The following is a 22,977-nucleotide window of genomic DNA, read 5'->3' as shown; positions in this document are numbered from 1 at the left end:
GAGGAGACAAGAAGCAGAGAAAAAATCGACAAAATCCATTCTCGCTATAAAGAAGCTCCTTCGGGGATATGCTATAGCAAGGCCAAAAACACGTTTGTCGATGAGAGTATTGAAATCCAAAGAGAAGGACTGGGTTTATGCGCCCAGCCAAAAACCCTCCGTACCTGATGCAATCCTCCAAGTTATTGGCTCTACGGTGATTTCAAGCTGTATTTCCTCGAACGCTTCCTATCCAATTCCGGGAGAAAAAGACAGTCCAGACTCCATGGTGGAAAACTACGATACCCCCACTATCCACATGTCTATCATTGTACCTAACCCTGAAGCAGGTAAGTGTAATCCCTGCACAGGAGAGTAGCTAAGCTGATAACTATAGAATGTATGGCCAGAATTAACCACAAAGGGCAATTTGTCATTGTTGATGCCCGCCCGCTTCTGACCTGCATGGGCTTTGGTAAGGAAGTGTTTAAACTCTTCAAATCTTATTACAAAAAGGCCGTGAATAGCAATATACTTGAAGATCCCTTCATGTTTTTATCCTTGGATTGTCCTCCCGGCATATATGATGCGAACATCGAACCCTCTAAGGATGACATCTTGTTCGAAGATCATCAGGCGGTCCTCCAGATAATCGAGGGCGTTTTCATGGATATCTATAATCTAGAAACTTCTACCATTATACCCACTCCTGATACCCAACAGAGTTATCTTAGTAACCAGTTAACCATCGACATTAGTAGCCCAGCATCTACTAAAAACCGCGGCCGTTTCCGCTCTAATGAAAAACTTACGTCTACCGTTAATCCATGGACACTATCTCTTGCTGCTCAGCGACTACGTGATCCTGAATCTCAGCTTTTAACTCCGCAGCGCGAATTTCAGGATCCGCGAAATAATATACCCCCAAGAAGTCCAAACATTAGGGTGAAAAATAGCAGAATCTCCATGAGGCAAGCTACACTCAGTCTGCATGACAATGGTAGGGTGTCACTATTCAATACGCAGAGCCCACAACGAACAAGCAATGGCTCGCCTCGAATGGTGACCCCACCACGAGTTCCTGCACCCAATATTCCCCGCAGCATTGAGGCTTCCGTGCAGATCGCAGAAGGAAATTCAGCCAGAGGAAAAGAGGGAATGTATGTAATACGGCCCACTCCCCAGACACCGCCGCCTTCAAGGGCCTTTTCTGCAGCCACACACCGACAGGCACCTATAGCTGTTACTTTTTCCCGATCTAATGATCAAATACCCCCAAATCCACACTCTATAAGCGGACGATTACATTGCAATCATAGGAGTGACCACAAAATCTCTGGCTATGGTGAAATACGTCCTTACAAATTAACTGTTCCTAGCGGCTCACATCTACAAACGGCCTCGACTAATCTTAAATCCAGATTTCAACCTGACTTAAACCAAAAACGTAACCACCTAACCAGCTACAGGAAGAACAACTTTTCTACAGAAATAATTCTGTATCAAAGTCAATCCACGATGGAATGCATGTATGAAACAACAATCCCAAATGGCGGTGAAACTACACAGCTGGCAGATTCAATCAAACGACTGGTTAATACAGACCAATATGTGAAGTCAGGGTCTCTCATGGCAGCATTCTCGCCGGCCGATTTAACAAGTAGTATTAGCTACTGGACCAACAAGCTTCATACTCTAGCTAAAAACCCCTCTTTCCAACGCCAGTTGAGGCAGCTATCATTCCTAACTCCGAGCAATTCATCCAAATGAAAGCTCCATACAGGATGTGCATACTATTGTTATATACAGAGGTCTACAGCATACAGCTACAGTATTAAGGCATGTTGAGGGGGCAGTTCTATTAGTCGTCGATGATTGATTAGTTCCTGATTGTAATAACAACATATTGCATGAACCCCGGTTAAAACAAACATTTACGGAGTACTAAATGCAGAATGCTCAAACATCCAGTTGTAATGGGCGCTTAAGTGTTAGTGGGTGACTGATGAACTTGCGATGGACTTACTACTCGGAATACGGCTACCGAACGAACCTGGTGTGCCAGGGAAATCTCTAGAGTGGATATCGATTCAAAGTAAGCCGACTTTCGATCAACTTATGAGGAGTACTTACGGTGCATGCAATGTCGACAACTAAATATAGACGGACAACTAAGCTTTCGGGGAGCACAGGCTCAAACCGAGAGCCGCCCAGCTCGGGCCATGCCGCGGACCCAGAAAAGACCTTAAATTCGCCGCCAAAGTCTGAGCGGCGAGTGACGGCATTTATTTAAGATCTGCCTTTTATTGCTGGATCTCTGCCGCTTTGCACGGAGCGGTATAGCTATATGATACGATTGATGTGCATATTAATTGATAACGGCCCACTGTTTGAGTCGCCACCTCGGTCTCCCGGCTGATGGGAAAGCCAACAATGGTTAGGCCATGGGGCTGTGCGAAAGTATTGGCCGACAGGCTCAGTGTTTAAGACAGATCCTCTGGCATAACGATAACCCGGACTACGATGCGCTGACTCTGCTTCAGAGCTTCCGCCTCGGCTACCTTAAGAAGGAAGGATACGTCAATCTCCGGTGCGACTGGTACCTGGGCTGCCCCTTAGCCATAAGACCGCTTATCGATGCGACTCAAGTTTTACCGGGGGAGGGCATTACATGCAAGCATATATACAAGCAGGCCTTTGAGGAGCTGTTTCCCGGCGAGAGCGTCCCGGAGACTGTGGGCGTTGGATGCTGCTCCCAGTTTGCAGTCCGGAGGGAGACTATCCGGCTCCGCTCCAAGGCAGACTATATACGTTATCGCCAGTGGTTGATTAATTCTGAACACGACGACGGGCTCAGTGGGCGAGTGTTGGAGTATGCATGGCATTGTAAGTTTCAATTTTGTGGCTGAACTGAGAAGAAAAGGGTATGAACTGATGGTTTTGATAGTGATATTTGGTAAGGAGGCGGTTCACTGCCCTGATGCTGGGATGTGCTATTGTGAGGCGTATGGGTTATGTGATATGGATTGCAACATAGCGCGTTGTGTCGGGCAGTATACCCATCCTAAGTACTCGACACTTCCGCAGGGCTGGCCCAAGGTGGGCTGGAACGGAGAGGATAGACACTGGTCGGGTCCGGAATAACTGGGTATGTATATGGTTTTGCATTAAAAATGGTGTTGGGTATTACTGGATTATTGGAGGCTTTTGTGTGCATTTAAACGGTTCAAGATGAGTGATAGTGTATTATTGACCAGGACGTATAATTAATTAAGTTCATTATCAGATGGCGTCAATATATAATACAGGCAAATGTAGTAAAACATGGTCAACATCCAATAGTCGGACATATATTGTGAAATATTTACATAGATCTAGAAAGGGGCATGCTCAGCGGCGTTCTCATGCTCAGTCTGCAGAGCAACGGGGTCATTCAGCTCAAACGCCGAGTTCCAAATGACTTTGGCAACTTCGTCACTGCCGGGGCCGTCCTGCTTCGAGCTCCGCCCGCCAACATGCTGGAAGACACTGGGCGTCAGGGCCCATCTAATCTCGTCATTGGCATTCGCATACTCTTCCAGCAGGGAATCAGCAAATCCGATCTTCTTCGATTCGTACCATGACACCACATCCGGTACCCGATCGTGTGGGAATGCGAGTGCCTGAGTACAGCAGCCGAAGCGTGGCATTTGGTGAACGCCAGGCCGAATGGGCAGGACTGTTAGACGGCCCGAGGCGAAGAAGAGGATGATAAAGAGAGGCCCGCAGGTAAGGCTGATGAGCAGGATGGCCTTGTTTGAGAGGAGGCTGTTGGCATGGCCGGGATGGCTGGTATGGTTGGGATGAGGGAGACAGCGTCGTATAGCGACGAGGATGACCCAGAAGGCAGCGATGAACAGCATGGAGCCGGCGAGGTAGGCGAGCCATTCCTCGTTGTTCCATCCCAGTAGGCCCTGAGTATAGAACAGCCGCAGATATAAATCTAGCCTCGTTAGATACGTGATCATCAACAGCAACTAAATAATAATAATAATAATAATATTGGTGATAACTTACACTTCGATGCCCCCAGCTGCCTGGTCTGCCGGCCTGCATCTGCCAAAGCCTGCTTGGTGCGATGATACCAGCCGTCCATGGCCAGGACGTCGTCCTCCACCATCAGCACATGCGGCGTGTCCACGGCCGCACACGCCTTGAGCAGATACGAATAGTCGAACAGGCCCTTCTCGCGGAACAAGCCGCCATCCTGCTCGAGTTTGCGCAGATGGTCCAGCGTCTCCTTGTCCACATCGTAATATAGCACCTTATCCACGAGGGCCGGGAGCCAGTTGCTCGCGTACGAAGGGTGTATGGACGGGTCCGTGTGCGGGATGAAGAGGATCAGGTAGATGTCCTGCCGCTCCTGCGGGCTGAGGTCCATCAGCAGGGCCCCGACGGTGGCCTCGATGTAGCTGACACCCTCGCGGGCGATCGAGGCGATGCCGACGCAGAGGCTGGCGTTGGTCTTCTGCAGCCCTGGCGGTCCCGTCCCGGGCAGCGGCAGGGAGGCGCCGTCGATCGAGCCGTTCCGGGCTGCAGCCACGGCGTCGATGTGCCGGACGAAGTTTGCAGCCTCTGCGGCCCTGAAGCGGGAGTACCTGGGCTCGTATCCGCGGCCGGCGTCGAAGAAGAGGGAGGTCGGGTCGCGGAAGCTGTGGGATCTGCAGTACTGGAGGAGCAGCAGGTAGCAGAGCACGAAGGCCGCGAGCAGGTAGCGCAGAGACCATCGCGGCGAGATCAGGGCGCCGCAGGAGGACAGCAGCCCGGCAAGAGGCCGCATTGCATTATTATTTGTTTATTGTTGCTGGCTGCGAGTCTGGAGTCTCTGCCCAGGTCTGCAGGCCGGGACGTTCGGTTGGCGATAGTTCAAGTCACTCGGGAGTCGCGCAAATTTTGACTATCGCGGAGTTTTATATTTATCTGTAGGGCCGAGTTCCACAGCAAAGAACTCGAATTATGTAACTGGCTAGTGTCTATATCTACAGTATGTATTATATTAAGTCGAGAGTATAAGACAAGGATGTCCTCTATTCATGTTTGAGACGGTCCTCACATCAGTTGCAGAGTATAAGAGAGAGTAGCCTCCAGTCTTTCTATACAGCTGTGACTGGATATCCATAACTTCTAAGGAACAGATGAAGCTTGTATTCTCTCTTCTCTAACTAACTAGCAACTAGAGAATATATATCGGACTTATATAGAAAATGGTCCGAACCAACACTGCCCAAGGTCAGCGAGCCACCGCTAACTCCCCTTTTCCCTTTGCCACACTGTTATCCGGTGCCGGGTCGTATTTTGGTAAGGGTTTCTCAAGAACACAGGAGAGGGCTCTTAGTTGGAATATAACCATTCTGGTGACTCCCTTTCTTCTAGATCATAACCCCAGGTTTTGACGAATTTGTCTCCAAGGGTCCCGCTAGCATCTTCCAACGCATCCAGTCGATCGAAGTAGATCCTCATTAGAAGTCTCTCTCGATATCTAGCGATTGTAGTTTGACCTCTACAATCTCTTTGCAGCCGGATATATCCAGAAGAGGTGCTCCGCAGTTTGGAGACTGCCACATATCGGGCAATCCTTAGTACTCATCCACTCCTCCCCGGCTCTGACACATCCTATGATGGTCTTCCAGTCTTCCAGTAGGGGTCAGTGGATTTTGTGTAGTCAACCCCCCTTCTCTATAGAGACAACCATATTGTCTTCTCAGTGTATTCGGTAAGAGAGACATTATCTCTTTCGCAGAGGGCCCTAAGAGTATTTAGGAGATTACTGTTCATCAAAAATCCATGGAAAATCGGAAAGAATCAACTAAATAGGGAAAGGATCCATAGAAGTTCAAGCAAAATGGTCCAGGAATCAGGGGTATAAAAATTCCAAAAATATATCAATATTTCTCAAATACATACCCAATTGTTTCATTGCTATTCTCATTCAAATAGCCTTGGCATATGGTGGGATATTCAGTTCTCTCCATATTATAAAAAAAAAAAAAAAAATCAAGCTTGAGAAGGGGAGCAGATTGCTCAACCCAGGTATCAACCCGGGTATCAAAACTGAGAGAAGCGGAGCAAGTTGATCTTGTCTATCTGAGCTACCTGGGTGTCCTGGGCGGGTTCTTCTTGAGTTCGTTGGTCTGGTCCCAGCAGTCGGACAGGATATATATCGGTTGCTAAGGCCGCTAGGAGAAGTAGGTTCGGGTATTAGGTCTCGATATATATTTAATATATAGATATAGTAGAGGTAGTAGCGGAGGCCCTGTCTTATTAGTTACTAACTGAGATCAATCTACCGTTCTTTTCATGCAGTCAGACTTTCTGGTAGTGTAGAGGCTACCCCATGCGCTCTGAGGAAGTCCGTCAAGGTAAGAGCCTCTGTCGGCACATTCCAGGTCGTATCGTCGCGGCGATCCCAGACATAAGTTATATACACCGACGTCTGCATGTAACCCCGCATACTGTTGAAGGCAGGCCCCCCTCCTCCGTCTAGGGCCGGGTCTCCATCCGCACCCATTGGGGTCTCTGCCGACCCGCTGAACGAGGCCGCTCCAAGTTTTGGTGACCTTCGATGATGCATCCTTGGTCCTGCGGTGGAGACAACCACGACGGATTTCTCATTTCCTTGAGATGAGTCGACACTCTGGATGACAATATCCTTGATACCTCTCTTCTGATTGAGAAACGAAGCTGAAGGTGGAATGTGTATTCGACGATGTATTCAAAGTTGGCTCAATTCAGGTCAGACAGACCCCCGTACAGGGAGAACCACGAGAAGGTATCGAGGCCGAGACAAAGTGAAGACCTCGCCGGGGAGTCGTTATATATCTTTGACAGTTTGTTTTTGACCGGCCGGCTTAATCACAAAGCGCGCCAGTGTCATACCAAGGAGCAAGTTACCGATATTGAGAGTAAACCCAGCCTTTCCAGTTCTACAGGGAGGGGGATTGTTAGAGAATGCTATATCTAACAGATGACCTCTTTAAAAACTTGCCGTGTTTTCGCCCAGCGGCGTTGGTGGCGGACCGGGTCGGTGACGTTTGGCCGATGAGGGAGCCTCGCCGTTCACATCCTGGAACTTCATTCGCAATATTAGCTGGGCATTTTCTCCAAAAAGCTGATTGATTTGCCTTTGAAGCTTCCCATCGATCTGCTAGCAGTTTATCTTCTTGTTCTTGGTCTTGGAGGCTCCTTTTGGTCCATACGTGGTGGCAGGGACAATGTCAATAGACTGCTCGTGCCCCTGAGATGTGTAGAACAACATCCTTCATACGCTCGCGCAGGGACTGCGGACCCTGTTATGGTTAGAGCTAGATCTCGCCTCGACGTAGCTGAGGGCATTGTATTTTCGCGGTGGTGGCAACATATTACTGTCACAGCTGTTATCGAGTCGATTGCGTTTGATGAATGCTCCGTGAAACGGCTCTTATAGCGGGAGGAAGCAGCGATAATGAATATGACCGCCGGCGAAGCTCTGGCCGGGTCGGATACGTCCCGATGAGAAGGTCTCTGAGTAGCCATATCTCGTCACTATAATATGTCATGACAACGCTTGTCGTTGGCGGGTAACAACGCTCCACAAGGGAGTGGCCTGCTGTCACAGCGAGGCCGACAGAGAAGTGGACACCGCAGCATAGCAAGCAGACGGGGATATAGGCCTTGCTATAACTAGTTATCTGGCAGCCCATCTAGCTATCTAGACAATGCAGCGAAGGGGGTGCCTGATGGGTCGAATATATAATTATATCGTATATCCCGATGACAGGCAGACGGCTATTCAAAGATCCCCTCGGGGTCTCGTTCAGTGTCTATCGCAGCCTTCCAAAGCTTTATAATGGCATCGCACTAAGTGATATTGGCCCGGATGTCAAGATCTTCGAGGACTGAGCCGCCATGGGCCACCGCGTTGCGTCTGTGCCGGAACATTGGACTAGGAGGCCGGTAGATGGGCTTCCGAAGCATCGTCCATGTTGAAATACACCTCTCTTTGGACTGCCGGTAGAGGGCTTCGGGCTTGCTTCCTTCGGATGCAGCCTTTCAGTTATCCGTTGAAATACCTGGGTATTGAATGGGTATATCAAGATCCACAGAGTAGATTTTTATGTAGCAAATTCATACACATTCGGAAGCTCTGTCAGTGTTCCAGTCGGACAAGCTGTGTAGCCGGAATAAGTTCTTCAGGCTTTGTAGGTGCCATTAGATATTCCCCTGAGTAAGTTTGACTCCTTAAGGGGCTCGTAAGTAACGACCGCAGGGTATCTGGTAGTGGGTATGTATCAAACTGCTGAGCCAAAGGGGAGACTCCAAGCAGGCAGTAGAGTCGTTATATCATTGACAATGGCAGTACTATATCATTGTGACCGGTTGTAGGGTCGTTCGAAAGGACGTTAACCAAGACATGCTACCAATGTGCCAGCCCTGACATGGACATGCGTTGCACAGGAGAGAGAGGCCGTCTCTATGGGCGACTCGACAGCCCCCAGCCGGCCCATCGTGAGGCGGTTGACTGAGGTTTTGACAAGAACCAGCAGGCCTACACAACAAGCAAGGTCGACGATGGCCGAGGATTGACTTCAGGAGTTCTTCTAGTGCTTGCTGCCGTCGTTTGGCCAGCGATTTGGACAGAGAGACGAACAGTGCAGTGTTTGATTTCCACCAGGTCTCTCTCTCTGACTTGGGGAGCCCTGGCTGCCGGATGGTCCCTTGACTGATGCAGGCTGAGAAGTTTCAGTGTCTGATCCTGCTCTTGCTCCTGCTCCTGGTCTGCCGTGGAAGAGTGTAAGGAAGATGGAGGAATTTGGCGAGAGACGCAGATCGCAGGGGGTTATATAGCCCTCCTCCGGGGGAACAGTGAAGATAGATGCCTCTCCCCGTCTTCCAGCAGCAGAGTCACTAACTAGAAGACCGTCACTGGGAAGGCCATAGACCATCACTGCCCGCCAGTGAATATGGACGGAGTGACGGCTGGCCTCGCCTCTGGCACATGAAGAGACCGAGAGCTCGCAACTCGGCCACAGCCCGTCTCGCACACTCTCGCATGCCCTGGCTAGTTAGTTATACGAGTCGTCCGCCTCTATATAAAGGCGCGGGATACCCAGGCCAGAGACACAAGATACCCAGATATCATATCCAGATATCATACCCTGAGACCAGAGAGCAGACACAAGACACAGAATACAAGATACCCTTCGTCTCTGCCGTCTCTTGCATCTCCCCATGACCGTCGCAGCGCAGACGCCCATGCAGCGAGCGTGGCCGCAGCCCTCGCATCCGGCCGCCGTCCGCGTCGTCTCCTCCCGCCTGCTCGCCTCCATCGACCCTCACGAAGACGCAGATGCAGATGCAGATGCAGATACAGACTCCTCTGCAGACGATGAGCAGGAGAAGCAAAAGGCCGCCTCCTTCTGTCTGACCGCCGTCGCCGCCCGCGATATCCCAGCCGCCTCGCTCGTCGCCCGCAACACGTCCACCACCCTCGCCGCCCTCAAGGCCTACTCGACCGTCCAGGTCTCCCGCGACGCCCACATCGAGCTCAACTCCGACCTGCTCTACTGCAACCACTCATGCGATCCCAACGTGCGCTTCGTCACATCGACGCTGGCGGCGGACAGCCTGGACGGCCCACCTGGTGCCCCCGTTGCCGGTGCGCTGGAGGTCTGGAGCACCCGCGCCATCCCCGCCGGCGAGGAGCTGCGCTTCTTCTATCCCAGCACCGAGTGGGAGATGTCGCAGCCCTTTCGCTGCTCGTGCGGCGCCAGCCAGTGTCTCGGCTGGGTCGACGGCGCGAAGAAGACGGCCGCAGAGGTGCTGCAGCGGTACTGGCTGAGCGACCACATCAGGGCACTACTCAGAGAGAGGGAGGGAGGGAGGGAGGGCACTTGACCATAGACCATAGATAGATCAACGGCTGTACAGAGTATTTCATGTTGAATATAAAAAGTTATCGATATAGAAATGACATCATGATCCCGGTTGAAGGATCCTCCTACATATAACTACTAGTTATTTTATATAACACCATCCCGGGCAATAAAAGCCATCACATCCCACTATCGGGAATTGATACACCCGCATCTACATCTACGTCTACATCTACATCTACATTCATTCTTTAGATATTCCTAGATACTCATAGATTATCTTTTTAGACTGTTCTGGTTGTGATATACCATGGTTCCCATCCCCATCACCATCGTCACCGGCTTCCTGGGCTCCGGCAAGACCACGCTGCTGCTCAACCTGATCCCCCAGCTGCCGTCCTCCTACCGTCTGGCCCTGCTCAAGAACGAATTCGGCGACGTCGCAGTCGATTCCCAGCTGGCCGCCGCCTCCTCCATCTCCGGCGTGCGCGAGCTGCTCAATGGCTGCATCTGCTGCAACCTCGTCGGCCAGCTCAGCGACGCCCTCCTGCAGCTCCGAGACACCGTCAACCCAGACCGCATCGTCATCGAGACCAGCGGCAGCGCGTTTCCCGCAACCCTGGCGATGGAGGTGAACCGGGTGTCCAGCGAGCGCAAGGGAGAGTTCGTGCTCGACGGCGTGGTGGCTGTCATCGACGTGGAGAACTGGGAGGGCTACGAGGATACCTCTTACACGGCCAAGTTGCAGGCCAAGTACACCGACCTGATCGTGTTCAATAAGTGGGAGCTCGTTTCGGAGCGGCGGTTTGATATCTGCCTGGACCGGGTGGGCGATCTCGACGTGCAGACTGCCTGGGTCAAGTCGGACAAGGGCAGAGTCGACAGAGACGTGCTGCTGGGCATCGACGGCGCCCTGCTGGCGAAGATGGCTGGCTCTACAGAGATTACAGATGCCCTGGGGCAAGCAGAGAATGCGCACTCACATCAGTCTGAGGTCGAGGTGCTTTCTGTCTCGCTGGCCGGAGACGCAGACGCAGATGCAGACGCAGATGTGGTCGTCGATTCAGCTGCCTTTTCGGCCTTTCTACACTCCTCGCCCAAGGACGAGATATATCGGATAAAGGGGACTGTACGGTTTGCCCCTGGCCAGGTCCCAGCAGACTCGTCCGGTGAAGTCACGGCTGCTGCTGTTGCCCCTGATGCGCCGCCGGTGCAGACATATATCCTCAACTGGGCCTTTGGGCGATGGACTCTCACCCCGTCTCCGTCAGAAACAACGACTGCTGCCAGGCTCACCTTGATCCTCGCCCGGTATGAAGCGGCCAAGTGGAAGAAGAAACTCGAAGCAGGACAGCTGCTCAAGGCCGCTTCCCCTGCCACGGCCTCGCTGCAGGTCGGCATAATTGGCCAGAAAACTGCTCCATATAACTAACTAATCGACATTCATTACACTACGTTACACTACATATGCAGAAAGATACATATGTGGAATATGCATCGAGAAGGATGGCTTGCATGATACATACATGACATGACGACATAGATCTAGAGACCTACATACAGATAGATACATCTTTATAGAGTGTTAAGAGTGTTAAGATACTTGATAAAACTACGATTGAGAGACCAAGTTTTGCCAGACGGCAGGTTTTTTTTATTATTATTTTGTTTTAGTTAAATGAAAGAGCAAAATTAACTAGACAACCAAATCACCCCCTTTTTGTGTCTTTTTTTTTTCTTTTCTATAGCTAGATTCATCTCAAAAAAAGCAATCAAAAGTTCAAATCTTGAATATCCTTCACCCCATTTTGATTAAAAGCACTGCTTCCACCATAACATTATATCACTCCCTCTACTTCTTTTGCTGTTGTAGTTGTGGTTATCACTATTAATAGCCCAGAAGCGCCGCCGCACCAGGCTCAGTGACAATGTAGATCACCTCATGCTTGTCGGTGAAGCCATTAAAACGCGTTGCGCTGCACTGGGTGTAGGCTCCCATGTTCTCAAAGTAGAGCCAGTTGCCTACGCCGAGCAAGCCATTCAGAGTGACGCGCTCACTGATCACATCGATACCGTCGCAGGTCGGACCCCAGATGGAGTACTCAATCGGTGCAGAGGTGTAGTCGTCGTCCTTGGTCAGGATCTGGGCAACAGGGTGCTGGTGGTCAAACACGATGTTGGAGAAGTTGCCGTACACCCCGTCGTTTAGGTAGATCATGTAGGCACCGCTGGAAGAGGGAGTCGAGGCACGGCTGGGAGTGGTAGAGTCAGACTCAGAGTCAGACAGCGGCTCTTCCACGCCAACGTCGCGACGAGCAATCACGTTGGCTGCAAGGGTGAAGGCGGTGGCGACATAGTAACGTCCTGGTTCGGCAATGACTCTGATGTGTGGTGGGAAATACGTGTCCAGTGCGTCGCCCAGGGCAGCGGCAAAGGGCTCAAAGGTGTCGTCCGAGAACCCACCGCCAACGTCGAGTACCTTGAGGTCGAAGCCGATTTCAGCGGCGCGGTCAAAGACGAAGCGGGCGTCCTGGACGGCCTTGATGAAGGATTTGGGGTCCTCGGCTCCCGATCCGACATGGAAGCTGACGCCAACGACATTGAGGCCCAGTCCGTGAGCGAGTTCCAGCAGTGGGCGAGCAGACGAGAGAGAGGCACCAAATTTCATGCTTAGACGGCACAGGCTGGCGGAGTCGTCGGTCAGGATACGCAGGTAGAGCTCTGCGTCCGGGCACATCTCTTTGATCTTGTACAGCTCATCGGTGTTGTCGAAGGTCATCTGCTTGACGCCAACCTGGGATGCATAGCGCAGGTAGGACTTGGTCTTGCATGGATGAGCGTAGATGATGCGGCTCGGGTCAACGCCGGCAGCGAGGGCGAGGTCGATTTCAGCCTTGGATGCACAGTCAAAGCCATTACCCAACACGGCCATCAGACGGAGGACCTGAGGGTTTGGGTTGCATTTCACAGCTATGATGGAGTTAGCATTATATCACACAACCACATTGATAAAAAGGAATGAACGACGTAGAAAAGAAAAGAGAAAAAGAAAAAGAAACGAAACGAAAAGAAAACATACCATAGAAGGGCTTGACGCGAGGAAGATTGGTCTTCCAGCGGATATGCTGGCGATAGACCTCACCGAGGTCAGCAACGTAGAATGGATCCTCCTCTCCAGGATAGCAGGTCTTGACATCGACAGCAGCAGCCTTCTGCTTCAGGATTTCAAAGACAAGCTGTCTGGATGCGGCTCGGGCCTCAGCCAAGTGGGAGATGCCGCGAGTTTCATCGTCTGGACATTCGACATGTTTAAGTTTCTCATGCTCATGATCATTGAAATATAGTCTTGGGAGGTCGCTAGCCGAAGGTGCCATAACCATCAATGCGTCTGATTTGGTGGTTGGTCTTTTTTTGGGTTTGATTGTCAGGTATTATGTGGGAGTACCACGTGTTAGGGAGGTCTGAATGGATCGCAGCCTTCGCTCACTGGACTTAGCCTCCTCGACTCTTCCTCTGGAAGAGGAAGAACCCGTTGAGAAGTCCTATGCGGCAGCTCAAGGGTTTCGGAATTGGAGGGGGTGTAGAGGACGTCTACCAAGCGCAAAGACGGAGAGCTTTGGAAGGTGTCCTGCAGAAGAGGGAGGTTCTTAAGGAGTCCGGTGAAAAGGGCTGGTGGGAACAACGTATGAGGCTGGAGTGGCGAGGACACGGTCGATCAAGGTGCCTTTGGGAGAGAGACCCCAAAGGCGGTTTCGAAGTCGAGAGAGGAAATTTATATTCCTGCCAACGACGAGACGAGGTTAGCTAGCGGCTCGGAGTGACTGTAACGACTGTGAATGTGATGGTGACCGCGGTGAATGGGGGACACGAGCGAGGTGAATTGGTCGAGGCAGAGCCACCATGGTGACGATATCTGGGGGGGACAGGGCAAGGCAAGGTCAGCGAAGAGCTCACCTCTCAGGCAAAGGCCAAAATCAGGCTGTCTGCAGCAGACAGGACAGAGAAGAGCACAGTTGAGCGTGAGAGCAAGAGTCAGAACTGCCAGTCGACGAGGAGCGAGGCCGTGATTTATAGCAGCAGAGCGCGGATGGGGTGACTGTGACTGCGAGGAAGAAGGTCGAAGAAAAAAATTGGGCTGGTGGTGGGAAGTTGTGTGCCTTAGTCATCAGGAGCTAGCTAGCTTCGCCCGGGGTTTGGCATGTTTGCAGCGCGCGCAGAAAAGGAGGCGATGGGCAGCAAAGACGCAAAAGAGCAAAAGAGTACTCCGTAGTTCAGGGAGCAGAGCAGAGAGGGGCCCTCGTCCATGCATTGCATCGCGCCTGCAGGCTTCTTGCTTTTTCCTCCTTTCGTTCATTTTTCATTTCCTGCTGGCCGTTGCGGAGGTGGCTGAGGAGGGTGATCCGTCCATAGTGTGTTACTTCGTTACCGTAACTAACAACGCCGTGGGATGCAAAAAATAAGCCCCCAAAAAGAAAAAAAATCCACAAATCCTCGTCCGGGCTGCAGACCGTAAAGTTGTATGAGGCATATGTTGGCCGGCAGGACGGTGAGTGCGAGGGTGATGATGACGCTGAGAGGGGCAGCCGAAGCCAGGAGCCGTCGCGGATGGATATCCTTGTGTTGCCGGTTCCGTTTTGTGACTCGTTAGCCCGGTGCAAGGAGGAAATTCTGGTTTTCAGGTCCATAATTCTGTAGCTCGGTGTTGCGAAATTTGGTGGAAAGCATACGCGGGATCCTTTTTCGTATTATCGACTGTGGGTGTTATCCATTTGGTGTTTTGGACTCCAGCTGAACACTCCGAAAGGCAGCAGCATCCTTGGACAGACCATCGTTATCGCAATTGTAGTAGCCACGGCGGTGCCGTCTTCAGCTTGCGCTGTATCACCGACCTGGTAATCCTCCGAGCACGAGGTTTGTCTCCTATAGAAGAAGATATCTCTGTAGAGACAGATCACGGAGTACTGCCGAGTGAAAATTTTGAGATTTTGGAAGATCGAGGAGCTGATAGGGGCGATGTGACCAAATTCTGAGCAAGTATCGGAAAACTAGGCGTGAGGAATCGATCGGTTACCGAGAAAACAAATGATGGAATTAAGAGGTTGAATTGATTCTTGTCCAGGAATAATTGCAACCTGAGATTTGTCTAACGAATAAGGCGATTTTTTGATGGTGTACTTCGTAGAATATGCTCATATCGGAGGAGAGATTCATTCATCGTAGAGAAAAGGGTGATGACCGAAAACAGTGTATCTCGATATCTACCCTTTCGTCTGAGCAGACACTAGGCAGCTGAATGTGAGTCTTGCTGCAAACGTCCAGTCTTGCACGATGCATAAGCTCGAAAAAGACAGCCTCGCTCTCGTGGCGTCTTTTGAGTGCTACGATGATGGCAGCCTTAGGAGACCGTTCAACCAGCGCAGCCATTGTGTCAACGAGAGCAGGCAGGCTGTCCGAATTGTACGTACAGTCTGATACAACAATAAGGTCATACTGCTGCCCTGAGATCCTGCTAGGGACGCTCGCCTCCCAGTCAAGGACTTGGAAGTCGATCTTAGAGCCCGCCGCTGGGTAGGACATGTTGATGTTACGGCTAACGATGTCGCGAACCTCTTCAAGGTCTGTCAACAGGACAGAGCAGTCCGTCAACGACTGAGCAAGGGCGATTCCGACAATACCACACCCCGCTCCCAGTTCAATTACGTTGAAATGTGACTTGTTGTCGTTCTGTCGAATCAGGTCCTTGAACATGAGAAACGGAGACGTAGCCTTGCCATCGTCACCGTCAGCAGCAACAACAACTGGAGAAAGAGTCTCTTGGAAGAGCATCAGCCATGCGAGCGAAGCATCCCTGTACAAGTTAGATAGAGCCATTGAATATATAATGCATAAGAAAGAAGAAGAATGGATACAAGGAAAAAACGGAGGTTGGTAGTTAATAATGGAATCTTCAAAATCCTACTGATATCTAGAATCCGCAGTAGCCGCCGTCGTCATCATCATCATCATCAAACATTGGAGACAAGTTACAATCATCGTTACGATGCTTGCATCTCCTGTCTGCGCCCTACGTACCAGATATGTCTTGCGAGATTGTTGCCAGTCTCTTCCCATATCCGCACCTCAGCAGGACATCGAGTCCTGAGCCATCTGAGTGCCAGCTTATCAGCCTGAGGAGATTCTGAGCCACCAAAAGGCGGACTCCACGCCGATATCACTGTTGGGATGGCTGACGAGACAGCAAAGTCGTCGTCGGGTCCGGGTTGATGCCCTCGGTCTGCCGGGCCAACATGCAACTGCACGGCGTGGCGTCGCAGATCCAGCTGAAGACCATCAATGGCTATCAACAACTGCCGGGATGCGGCCGGCCAGATGAAGTTCTTCTGTTTTATGCACTGCACAGTGTGTCTATCATTCTTGCGGCTGTCGTTGTCGCTGTCGACACGCAGCACCGAAGCCCTGAGCTCGACCTCCTCCGCTAGGAACGAGTCTCCCAGGTCGGTTGTCAGTGTGACCAACGTCTTGATGCTGCCTGTCTCTATCCTTGGCGGCTTCAGAAACCTCACATAATGAGGCATAGTCTCTCTCCTCCCGTAGTCTTCGTCTTCGCCTTCTCGTCGATGCGAGTTTGTTGTTGTTGTTGTTGTTGTTTGCGAGTTTTGCTTCTTCTTTTTGACGTTTCGAGACGAGAAAAAGGAAAAGTAGCGTGCTTATATAATCAAGGCTGGTCAACCCCCCAACATGGCGCTTTTGCAGGCTTGACGTTGACATCAAGAAGATCAAGTCATGACAGGTACAGACTATTCGGTTCACGACGCCCTCAGCTGCTGTTTGTGCGATGAGTATCCGCATGCGAAGTTATCTACCTGACTGACTGCCCCGGAATGTTTGATATCGGCGTTTTGAAACTATACGATAACACCTAGAGATGCCCCCAGCATAGGCGACTCTCCGCTTGAGCCGCCCTCACTACCGTATAACTCATATACCAACCACATCAACAACCAACGCTGGACAGACGGCGTTTCCAAAAAGGTCCAAGGGACGCCTAACCAAGCTTATTTTGCGCTACCTTCTCCTTATATTCGCTCATCATGCGCCCAGGAGACCCCCGTATTCGCCAGACTATCAACCAGATCTCGCAGAACCTCGAATCCGCCAACGAGTCAGCACAGGAAGGGATATATGCCTTTGCCCACCACTACATCGAGCCGTGCTTTTTGAGCGTCCAGGAGTGCTTTACTTCTTGTACTGCTCCCTGTTTCCCCAGCCGGGACGACCAGCTGCGTCGTCGACGACGAGAACGCTCCAATGGTCGCGCGGAGTTTACCTTTGGATTCTACGATGATTGGGACTACGATGAGGATGCGCGCGAAGATGGGCTCCTAGGCTGGAGAAATGATGAGCTTGACAGACTGCTAGCTGGCAGCAGCTCTGCGCGCACGTCTAATGACCAGCCGCGCATGAACAGGCGAATGAGTTACGGTGCCCGGCGGAGGGGATCCATCCTACCCAGCGACGAGCGCCAGGACCCAACAGTTATCCCGAGCTCGTCTATACTTGGTTTCCTAGAACGGTTTCCGTGGAGAATAGGCGCAAGAGGCATTCGGTATCGTCCATCTGCTGCTAATTTACAAGACAACCCTGGTGGCCTGAAGCGTGATGTACCGGAACAAGCACCATTACTGGAAGCCAGCGATGAAAGTGATCATTCTGGAGACAATAACAAGGGTGGCGGTCACAACTACAAAGCAGAAACGTCTCCGAGGAAGCGCCGCGGCACTCAGTCGTCTCATGAAACTAGCAGTTCTCTCAGTTCCCGCGGCGACCTCATTCACAGTGACGAAGAGGAGGATGCCGTTCCTCTAGATGATGAGATTAATATAATGACTCTCAGTCGCCACAGACCCAGCCTGGGCGGCGGTGATGAGTCTATCTTTTCAATTCCGCACTCTATCTCTACCTCGACAAAAGAGACAGCTTCATCTCGAGCTTCACGCACAAGTAAAGGGAAAGGCAAACGAAGAAAAAGAGACAGGGATTTGAAACGGCGCCGTACCATGTCGAAATCGTCGCACTCAACTTCGGAACTAGATACCAGTATTGTGATTGAACCGACAGTGGAAGGGGCCTCGTTAGACGACTTAAAGAGAGAGGAAGAGGAAGCTCGACTAGAGGAAGAAACGGCGATAGAGAAAAGCCGGCTGGCTGCAAGGGAACTTGCTAGACAGAAAGGGCTGAAATTAGCCGATTCCGCTCTAGAGGTGAATTTTCCTACTGCATGTCGACAACACGTTAATGGACACTGTACTAACATCCATCTAGCGCTTTTCAAGTAACGTCCATGAAGAAACCAATAGCCCCATAAAGCTGCCTCACACTGAAGCAATCCCCACTTCATCGTCTCAATCGGAACGTATTAATTCTCCAACCGATCAAAGCCTTGGACATTCTCAGCCTTTATCACCTCTTAACAGCAACTCTCAACCCCACACCCCTGTTTCAATGTCACAGACTGAACAACCAGGCCAAAGTCACGGCACCGCCATCAACGTAAACAACCCTGACCTCGAACCCCATTCTTCTAAACGCCTTGATGCCGACCCATCAGGCTCATGAGTTTATGACATGAACACCTGACCACCCTTGCATTTCCGCCACTGCCATACCTTACTTACCTCTTAACTACTTTTCGTCCTGTAGAATATTTGTGACCTATGCCCAGGAGGCCATTTCAGCATCAAGGAAGCTTGAAGCTTCCACACCCGGTAAAGTTGAACAGATTTGAGTGTTCAGCTTGCAACACATGTATATGTTGTCATTTACTGTCTTTCATATAGCACGCTCTAATGTCTCATGGAAATTGTTTTTACTTGTGGATAATTAGGGACAATAATGACTCATGCATATATGTTATGAACTTTTCTTCGTTCAGTCCAGCTAATTAGCGTAGGACATGCAATAATAATACACTTCACCGTTCTAGAAGCTCTATCCTCGTACAAGTTAGTCAATATTGTAAGGAGTCGAAAGGTCTAAGCCTGGTTGCTCAGCGCAGAATCCTACTGTGTGATGCCCTCGCTTATCCGACAGTAGGCCTAGTTTCGAACAAGGGAAGACGCTATTCTTCAAGAAACTTCTGCCATTCCGGAATTTCCATGACGATCTTCCGCATGTACCTCTCCAGCTGCTGTGCACATTTAACGAATATCGAGTATTCACTATTATACTTTCGACAGTTACTGAAAATCAGCTTAAGATCGTCAAAAAGGACCTTTGGAGTAGTGTAGTAACCATGCTCCAATCGTTCTTCCATCGTCGACAGATCCATGGGCGATTTAATAATGTTGTAATAATCGGGGACTTCATTTTTGTTAACAGGGTGAGCAAAGGGCCATGCGCTTTTGTGGTTTCGCATAAGAGTTAAAAAATGCCGGAGTTCCTTAAAATAAGGCCCGCGGCGTGGCAGCATCCGTGATAACTCGTCCATGTCAGGAGACCAACCAGTTGCACGAATTGCAGGGATAGAGAGTGGATCGATTGGGGCGATGTCACCGTGGCTATTAGCCCACTGCTCAGGTGGCTGATGGACAACATCACTGGTGTTAAAGGTACGTATCTTGGCCTGGACACACTCCTTCTGCTTAAGGAGCATACGGCTAGCTTCAAGGTACCTCATTCGGGGAAGCATTGTGCATTGCATAAGCGTTCCCCCTTCGTAGTCTTTGATATACCCCATCCAGACAGACTCTTCGAGAGTAATATCCTTTGTGAAACCCTGTTTCTGAAAGTAGCCAATGGCATAATTATCAGCGTAAGTTAAAAAATGCATCACTGGGGAGGTAGCTCTGATATAATCCTTCAGATGGGCCATAAGGTGCGCCCCATATCCTTTTACTTGATGCTTAGCGGATATTGCACAAAACACTATTTCGGCAAACTTGCGAGCGCGGAATTCCCGATACGATATTCCGCCAATAACCTCAAGGGGCATCTTAACAAGGGCTAGGGACACATGAGCACGGTCGTAAACGAGACGTGCGATATAAGCTTTAGGCATTTCTGGGAGTTGTTTTTGGAATAGGCATTTAAGACCCGTGAGAATAATTGTACTTTCTCTGGAACCGTCATTGTTGACTACCCGGTACTCTATCTCGCCTCTCTGTTCTTCCAGCACTGCAGGCTTGACAATGTTGTTAGCACATATTTTGTATTTGAGAGATGGGGGGAAGGGAGCGGGAGAGAGGGGGGAATGGAATACTTTGTTGGGGAAAGGAGCCCGTCGAACAATAGTAGAAATGTTGGAATCCGGCACTGTCGGCCCGCCATCAATAGCTTTGTTTCTTTTGGCGTCAGGGGCGATAGAAAGTTCTTCGGGAGCCGGCCGCTTGTGATTCTGCTGGCTCTCAGCTGGACATGGTTGCTCCAACTCTGTTTTGTCCATCTGTATTGAACACCGGCGAGGTTGGAATTAAGATAAGTAGCTAAAGTCTATGCAAGCTATCTGCGCTTAAACAACGACATCCATTTCCCCGAATAATAAGAAGTTGAATGTTCTCCATAGAAATGATGTTAGTTCATGTTATTGCGGCGAAATCTGAGTTCAGGCATACTTGAATTACTAAAATCTTATTGGCTGAATTTCGGAATTAAAGTAGATCCGCCTGCATGGACCGGGCCGGGGCGCACCTTCCTACCTTCGGGCAGTGAAATATCACCGGTAAAGATGTTATTCCGGGCCGAGACGTCACTGATCGGGGGACCTCGGAATCCTGGTACGCGGGTGAACTTGCAAGTGGGGAGTAAGATGGCTGTAGTTATCTGAGAGGAGAGGCAAATGATAGGCTTTGTACTGCAGTTGATATTCAAGAAGTGCTCTTCAGATGGAGTCAGAAGGGACGGCTACCTGACACTCAGATAAGCTTTTCCTGCCAAGATAATGACTAATCTAAATCTGGCGAATAACATATCGACAGATTGACCAATAATATAGTTTAAAATAGACCCATTCTGAGCTTATTATTATTGGACGGCGCATTTTACACACACACGACAAAATATGTAGATCTTGCTTGACTGTTCAATACCCAACTGCTCGTCTTCAATAGGTAATGGGTGTGTCTTCTCTGTCTATCAGTGTGTTATATGGGCCCCTTAAGCACGGCTGCATCCGCACTTGGAAAAAAAAAAATCTAGAGTAACGCCTTAAAGCCTTGTCCAAGCGTGCCATCCAAGCCCAGGAAAGCAACGACTTGTCCAAGGTGATCTACACCAAAGAACGACTCTGTCTCACCCTTGGAATTGGTGCATTCCATCCACGGCAAGCCGAATGCACCAGATTCAACGGCCCGGTCTGTGTTTGATACCAGCTTCTGCTTTATTTCGGCAGTATTTGACTACCCTCACAGTTAGCGGGGAGGAAAAACAGGGAGAGTCCAGTTTCACATGTATGATATCCTCCAGACACTCAAAAATTCCTTACCTTCTCCGCTACTTTGATCGCAGCGTCTTTGCCAATCACGGTCTCTAGCACCGGCACATAACCTTCCGGTTTGATAACAGACGAGTCTCTCTTGACCCATAGCGTATTGTATAGCGCATCAATGCAGCCGGCCAATTTTTCAGGGTGATCGGCCGCAACGACGCAGAGAGCCCGCTGGACCTGCATGAAAATCAGTGAAAACACCACAAGCAAAAGAAAGGGAGAAAAATTTTGCAGAGGCATCGCACAGGAGCAACGATGAATACAGCAAGGGGCCTTCACCGCCGGAGATTAACTTACAGCTAGAGTAAAAACCGGAAATCCGTCTGGCATAGCCTCAGTAATGGGAACTCCCAGTAGCTTTGACCAGCGCAGGCGCTCCACGTTGATCCATTTATCCTTGTCTGCGGGATTTAAAATATATGAAATTAGACGAGCCTGCAAGAGGAGATTGAGCAGAGCAAGTGGAGGACGGGTCAACGGCTTACTTTTGATACGGATTGGAGGAGTGTTCCCCGTAGCCTGGATGATGCCCCCAAGCAGGACAGGGACGTACGTCGTGGTGCATTTTGCAAAAACAGGGGAGTTCTGGCGCCATCGAGAGTGCAAGTCAGAATTAATCAAAGTCCATGCAAGGAGCAAGAAACAAGAAACAGGACGACCAATCTCGTGCTTACCCTCAGCACATGGTAGGCGATGTAGGCAAAGGGGCTGACGATGTCGACGTAGAGAGTGATCTTGGGTGCAGCCATCTTGGTGTCCGTAGAGGGCAGGCCGGGAGCAGCAGCAGCAGCAGCAGCAGCAGAAAACCGCCGGTCGAGCGACAGCGCAGAGGTCGAGGATGGGGAGGCCGACGAGGGCGGTAGATGCTGACTCCTGCAGGCGTCTGTTAGCCGTGGCTATGGATGACTTTCATGCATAGGGGGAAGAGATCCCGGAGTTATCATCAACTTGGAGAATAACTCGATCAGGCGGAGGTTGAGGCTTTTGACCCACCGAGACTGCCGGGGCCGAGGCATCGCCAGCAGCGCACGCGGGCTCAGGAGGCGCCGGGGAAGCATCGCGGGCGGCTGATGGTCGGGTTGGAACTCTGCTGCAATAATAATAGTTACGGGTAGACGAAGTCGGAGTCGGTGGAAGGGCGAAGATGAAGCTGTTTTAAGGGCTCTTCTGGCGCTTGATGTGAGCCTCAGTGTTGGGATCTCGCCAGGCAGCCGGCTAGTTATTCATATGGCTGGATACGATATGAGCCGAACAGCGTCCCAACAAGCGCCAGCCGCAGGGATTAACTGCTCGACACGTTTATGAGGGCGATCAACCTCATCATTCCCATCAGAGAGTGACATCATGCTGATAGACGACGGCCAGCGTGATGGGCTCCACGCCTCTCTCTCGTCGCAGTGTTACATACTCCCCGCCGCCTCGAGGGCTGCTTGTTGCACCCCATGGAACCAGCAGCCAGCAGCGTGGACGGTGATCAACTGATTGATACCCCGGTGAATAACGATGTCAAGCCTCACCAACTGCCTGCTCGATGGCTTCTCTCATGATGCCCTGCTCGTCACCGCGTCCTTCCCTTAACTCTCTGTGGCTGGCTCTATCGCGGTTTCTCTCGAGGATGTGTTTATT

At 50.7% G+C, this 22,977-nt stretch overlaps 9 protein-coding genes across 9 annotated transcripts; 4 read left to right on the top strand and 5 right to left on the bottom strand.

The window, feature by feature from the left end:
* Window positions 1-100: 100 nt before the first annotated feature.
* On the top strand, window positions 101-1,749 carry TRV_06791 (uncharacterized protein; the record flags this gene model as incomplete). The annotated part of the gene is made up of 2 exons (XM_003019139.1): window positions 101-329; window positions 377-1,749. The coding sequence occupies 2 exons, from the start codon at window positions 101-103 to the stop codon at window positions 1,747-1,749; spliced, it is 1,602 nt and encodes a 533-aa protein (XP_003019185.1).
* A 1,604-nt stretch (window positions 1,750-3,353) lies between these two features.
* Window positions 3,354-4,798, bottom strand: TRV_06790 (uncharacterized protein; the record flags this gene model as incomplete). The annotated part of the gene is made up of 2 exons (XM_003019138.1): window positions 3,354-3,961; window positions 4,036-4,798. 2 exons carry the CDS (start codon window positions 4,796-4,798, stop codon window positions 3,354-3,356), a joined length of 1,371 nt encoding a protein of 456 aa, XP_003019184.1.
* A 4,427-nt stretch (window positions 4,799-9,225) lies between these two features.
* On the top strand, window positions 9,226-9,891 carry TRV_06789 (uncharacterized protein; the record flags this gene model as incomplete). Its single annotated transcript, XM_003019137.1, has 1 exon — window positions 9,226-9,891. The coding sequence occupies one exon, from the start codon at window positions 9,226-9,228 to the stop codon at window positions 9,889-9,891; it is 666 nt and encodes a 221-aa protein (XP_003019183.1).
* Window positions 9,892-10,179: 288 nt separating this feature from the next.
* TRV_06788 (uncharacterized protein) lies at window positions 10,180-11,301 on the top strand (the record flags this gene model as incomplete). The annotated part of the gene is made up of 1 exon (XM_003019136.1): window positions 10,180-11,301. The coding sequence occupies one exon, from the start codon at window positions 10,180-10,182 to the stop codon at window positions 11,299-11,301; it is 1,122 nt and encodes a 373-aa protein (XP_003019182.1).
* A 456-nt stretch (window positions 11,302-11,757) lies between these two features.
* TRV_06787 (ornithine decarboxylase, putative) lies at window positions 11,758-13,249 on the bottom strand (the record flags this gene model as incomplete). Its single annotated transcript, XM_003019135.1, has 2 exons — window positions 11,758-12,839; window positions 12,949-13,249. 2 exons carry the CDS (start codon window positions 13,247-13,249, stop codon window positions 11,758-11,760), a joined length of 1,383 nt encoding a protein of 460 aa, XP_003019181.1.
* A 1,831-nt stretch (window positions 13,250-15,080) lies between these two features.
* TRV_06786 (uncharacterized protein) lies at window positions 15,081-16,637 on the bottom strand (the record flags this gene model as incomplete). The annotated part of the gene is made up of 3 exons (XM_003019134.1): window positions 15,081-15,824; window positions 15,938-16,398; window positions 16,433-16,637. 3 exons carry the CDS (start codon window positions 16,635-16,637, stop codon window positions 15,081-15,083), a joined length of 1,410 nt encoding a protein of 469 aa, XP_003019180.1.
* Window positions 16,638-16,960: 323 nt separating this feature from the next.
* On the top strand, window positions 16,961-18,485 carry TRV_06785 (uncharacterized protein; the record flags this gene model as incomplete). The annotated part of the gene is made up of 2 exons (XM_003019133.1): window positions 16,961-18,130; window positions 18,192-18,485. 2 exons carry the CDS (start codon window positions 16,961-16,963, stop codon window positions 18,483-18,485), a joined length of 1,464 nt encoding a protein of 487 aa, XP_003019179.1.
* A 502-nt stretch (window positions 18,486-18,987) lies between these two features.
* Window positions 18,988-20,310, bottom strand: TRV_06784 (uncharacterized protein; the record flags this gene model as incomplete). The annotated part of the gene is made up of 1 exon (XM_003019132.1): window positions 18,988-20,310. One exon carries the CDS (start codon window positions 20,308-20,310, stop codon window positions 18,988-18,990), a length of 1,323 nt encoding a protein of 440 aa, XP_003019178.1.
* A 748-nt stretch (window positions 20,311-21,058) lies between these two features.
* On the bottom strand, window positions 21,059-22,100 carry TRV_06783 (2-hydroxychromene-2-carboxylate isomerase, putative; the record flags this gene model as incomplete). The annotated part of the gene is made up of 4 exons (XM_003019131.1): window positions 21,059-21,262; window positions 21,349-21,528; window positions 21,649-21,936; window positions 22,026-22,100. 4 exons carry the CDS (start codon window positions 22,098-22,100, stop codon window positions 21,059-21,061), a joined length of 747 nt encoding a protein of 248 aa, XP_003019177.1.
* Window positions 22,101-22,977: the final 877 nt, after the last annotated feature.

The sequence above is a fragment of the Trichophyton verrucosum genome, assembly GCF_000151505.1.
Source record: "Trichophyton verrucosum HKI 0517 chromosome Unknown contig00811_1.f1.exp, whole genome shotgun sequence".
NCBI lineage: Eukaryota > Fungi > Ascomycota > Eurotiomycetes > Onygenales > Arthrodermataceae > Trichophyton > Trichophyton verrucosum.
The sequence above is the reverse complement of the archived record's forward strand: the minus strand, read 5'-3'. Positions and strand labels throughout refer to the sequence as shown.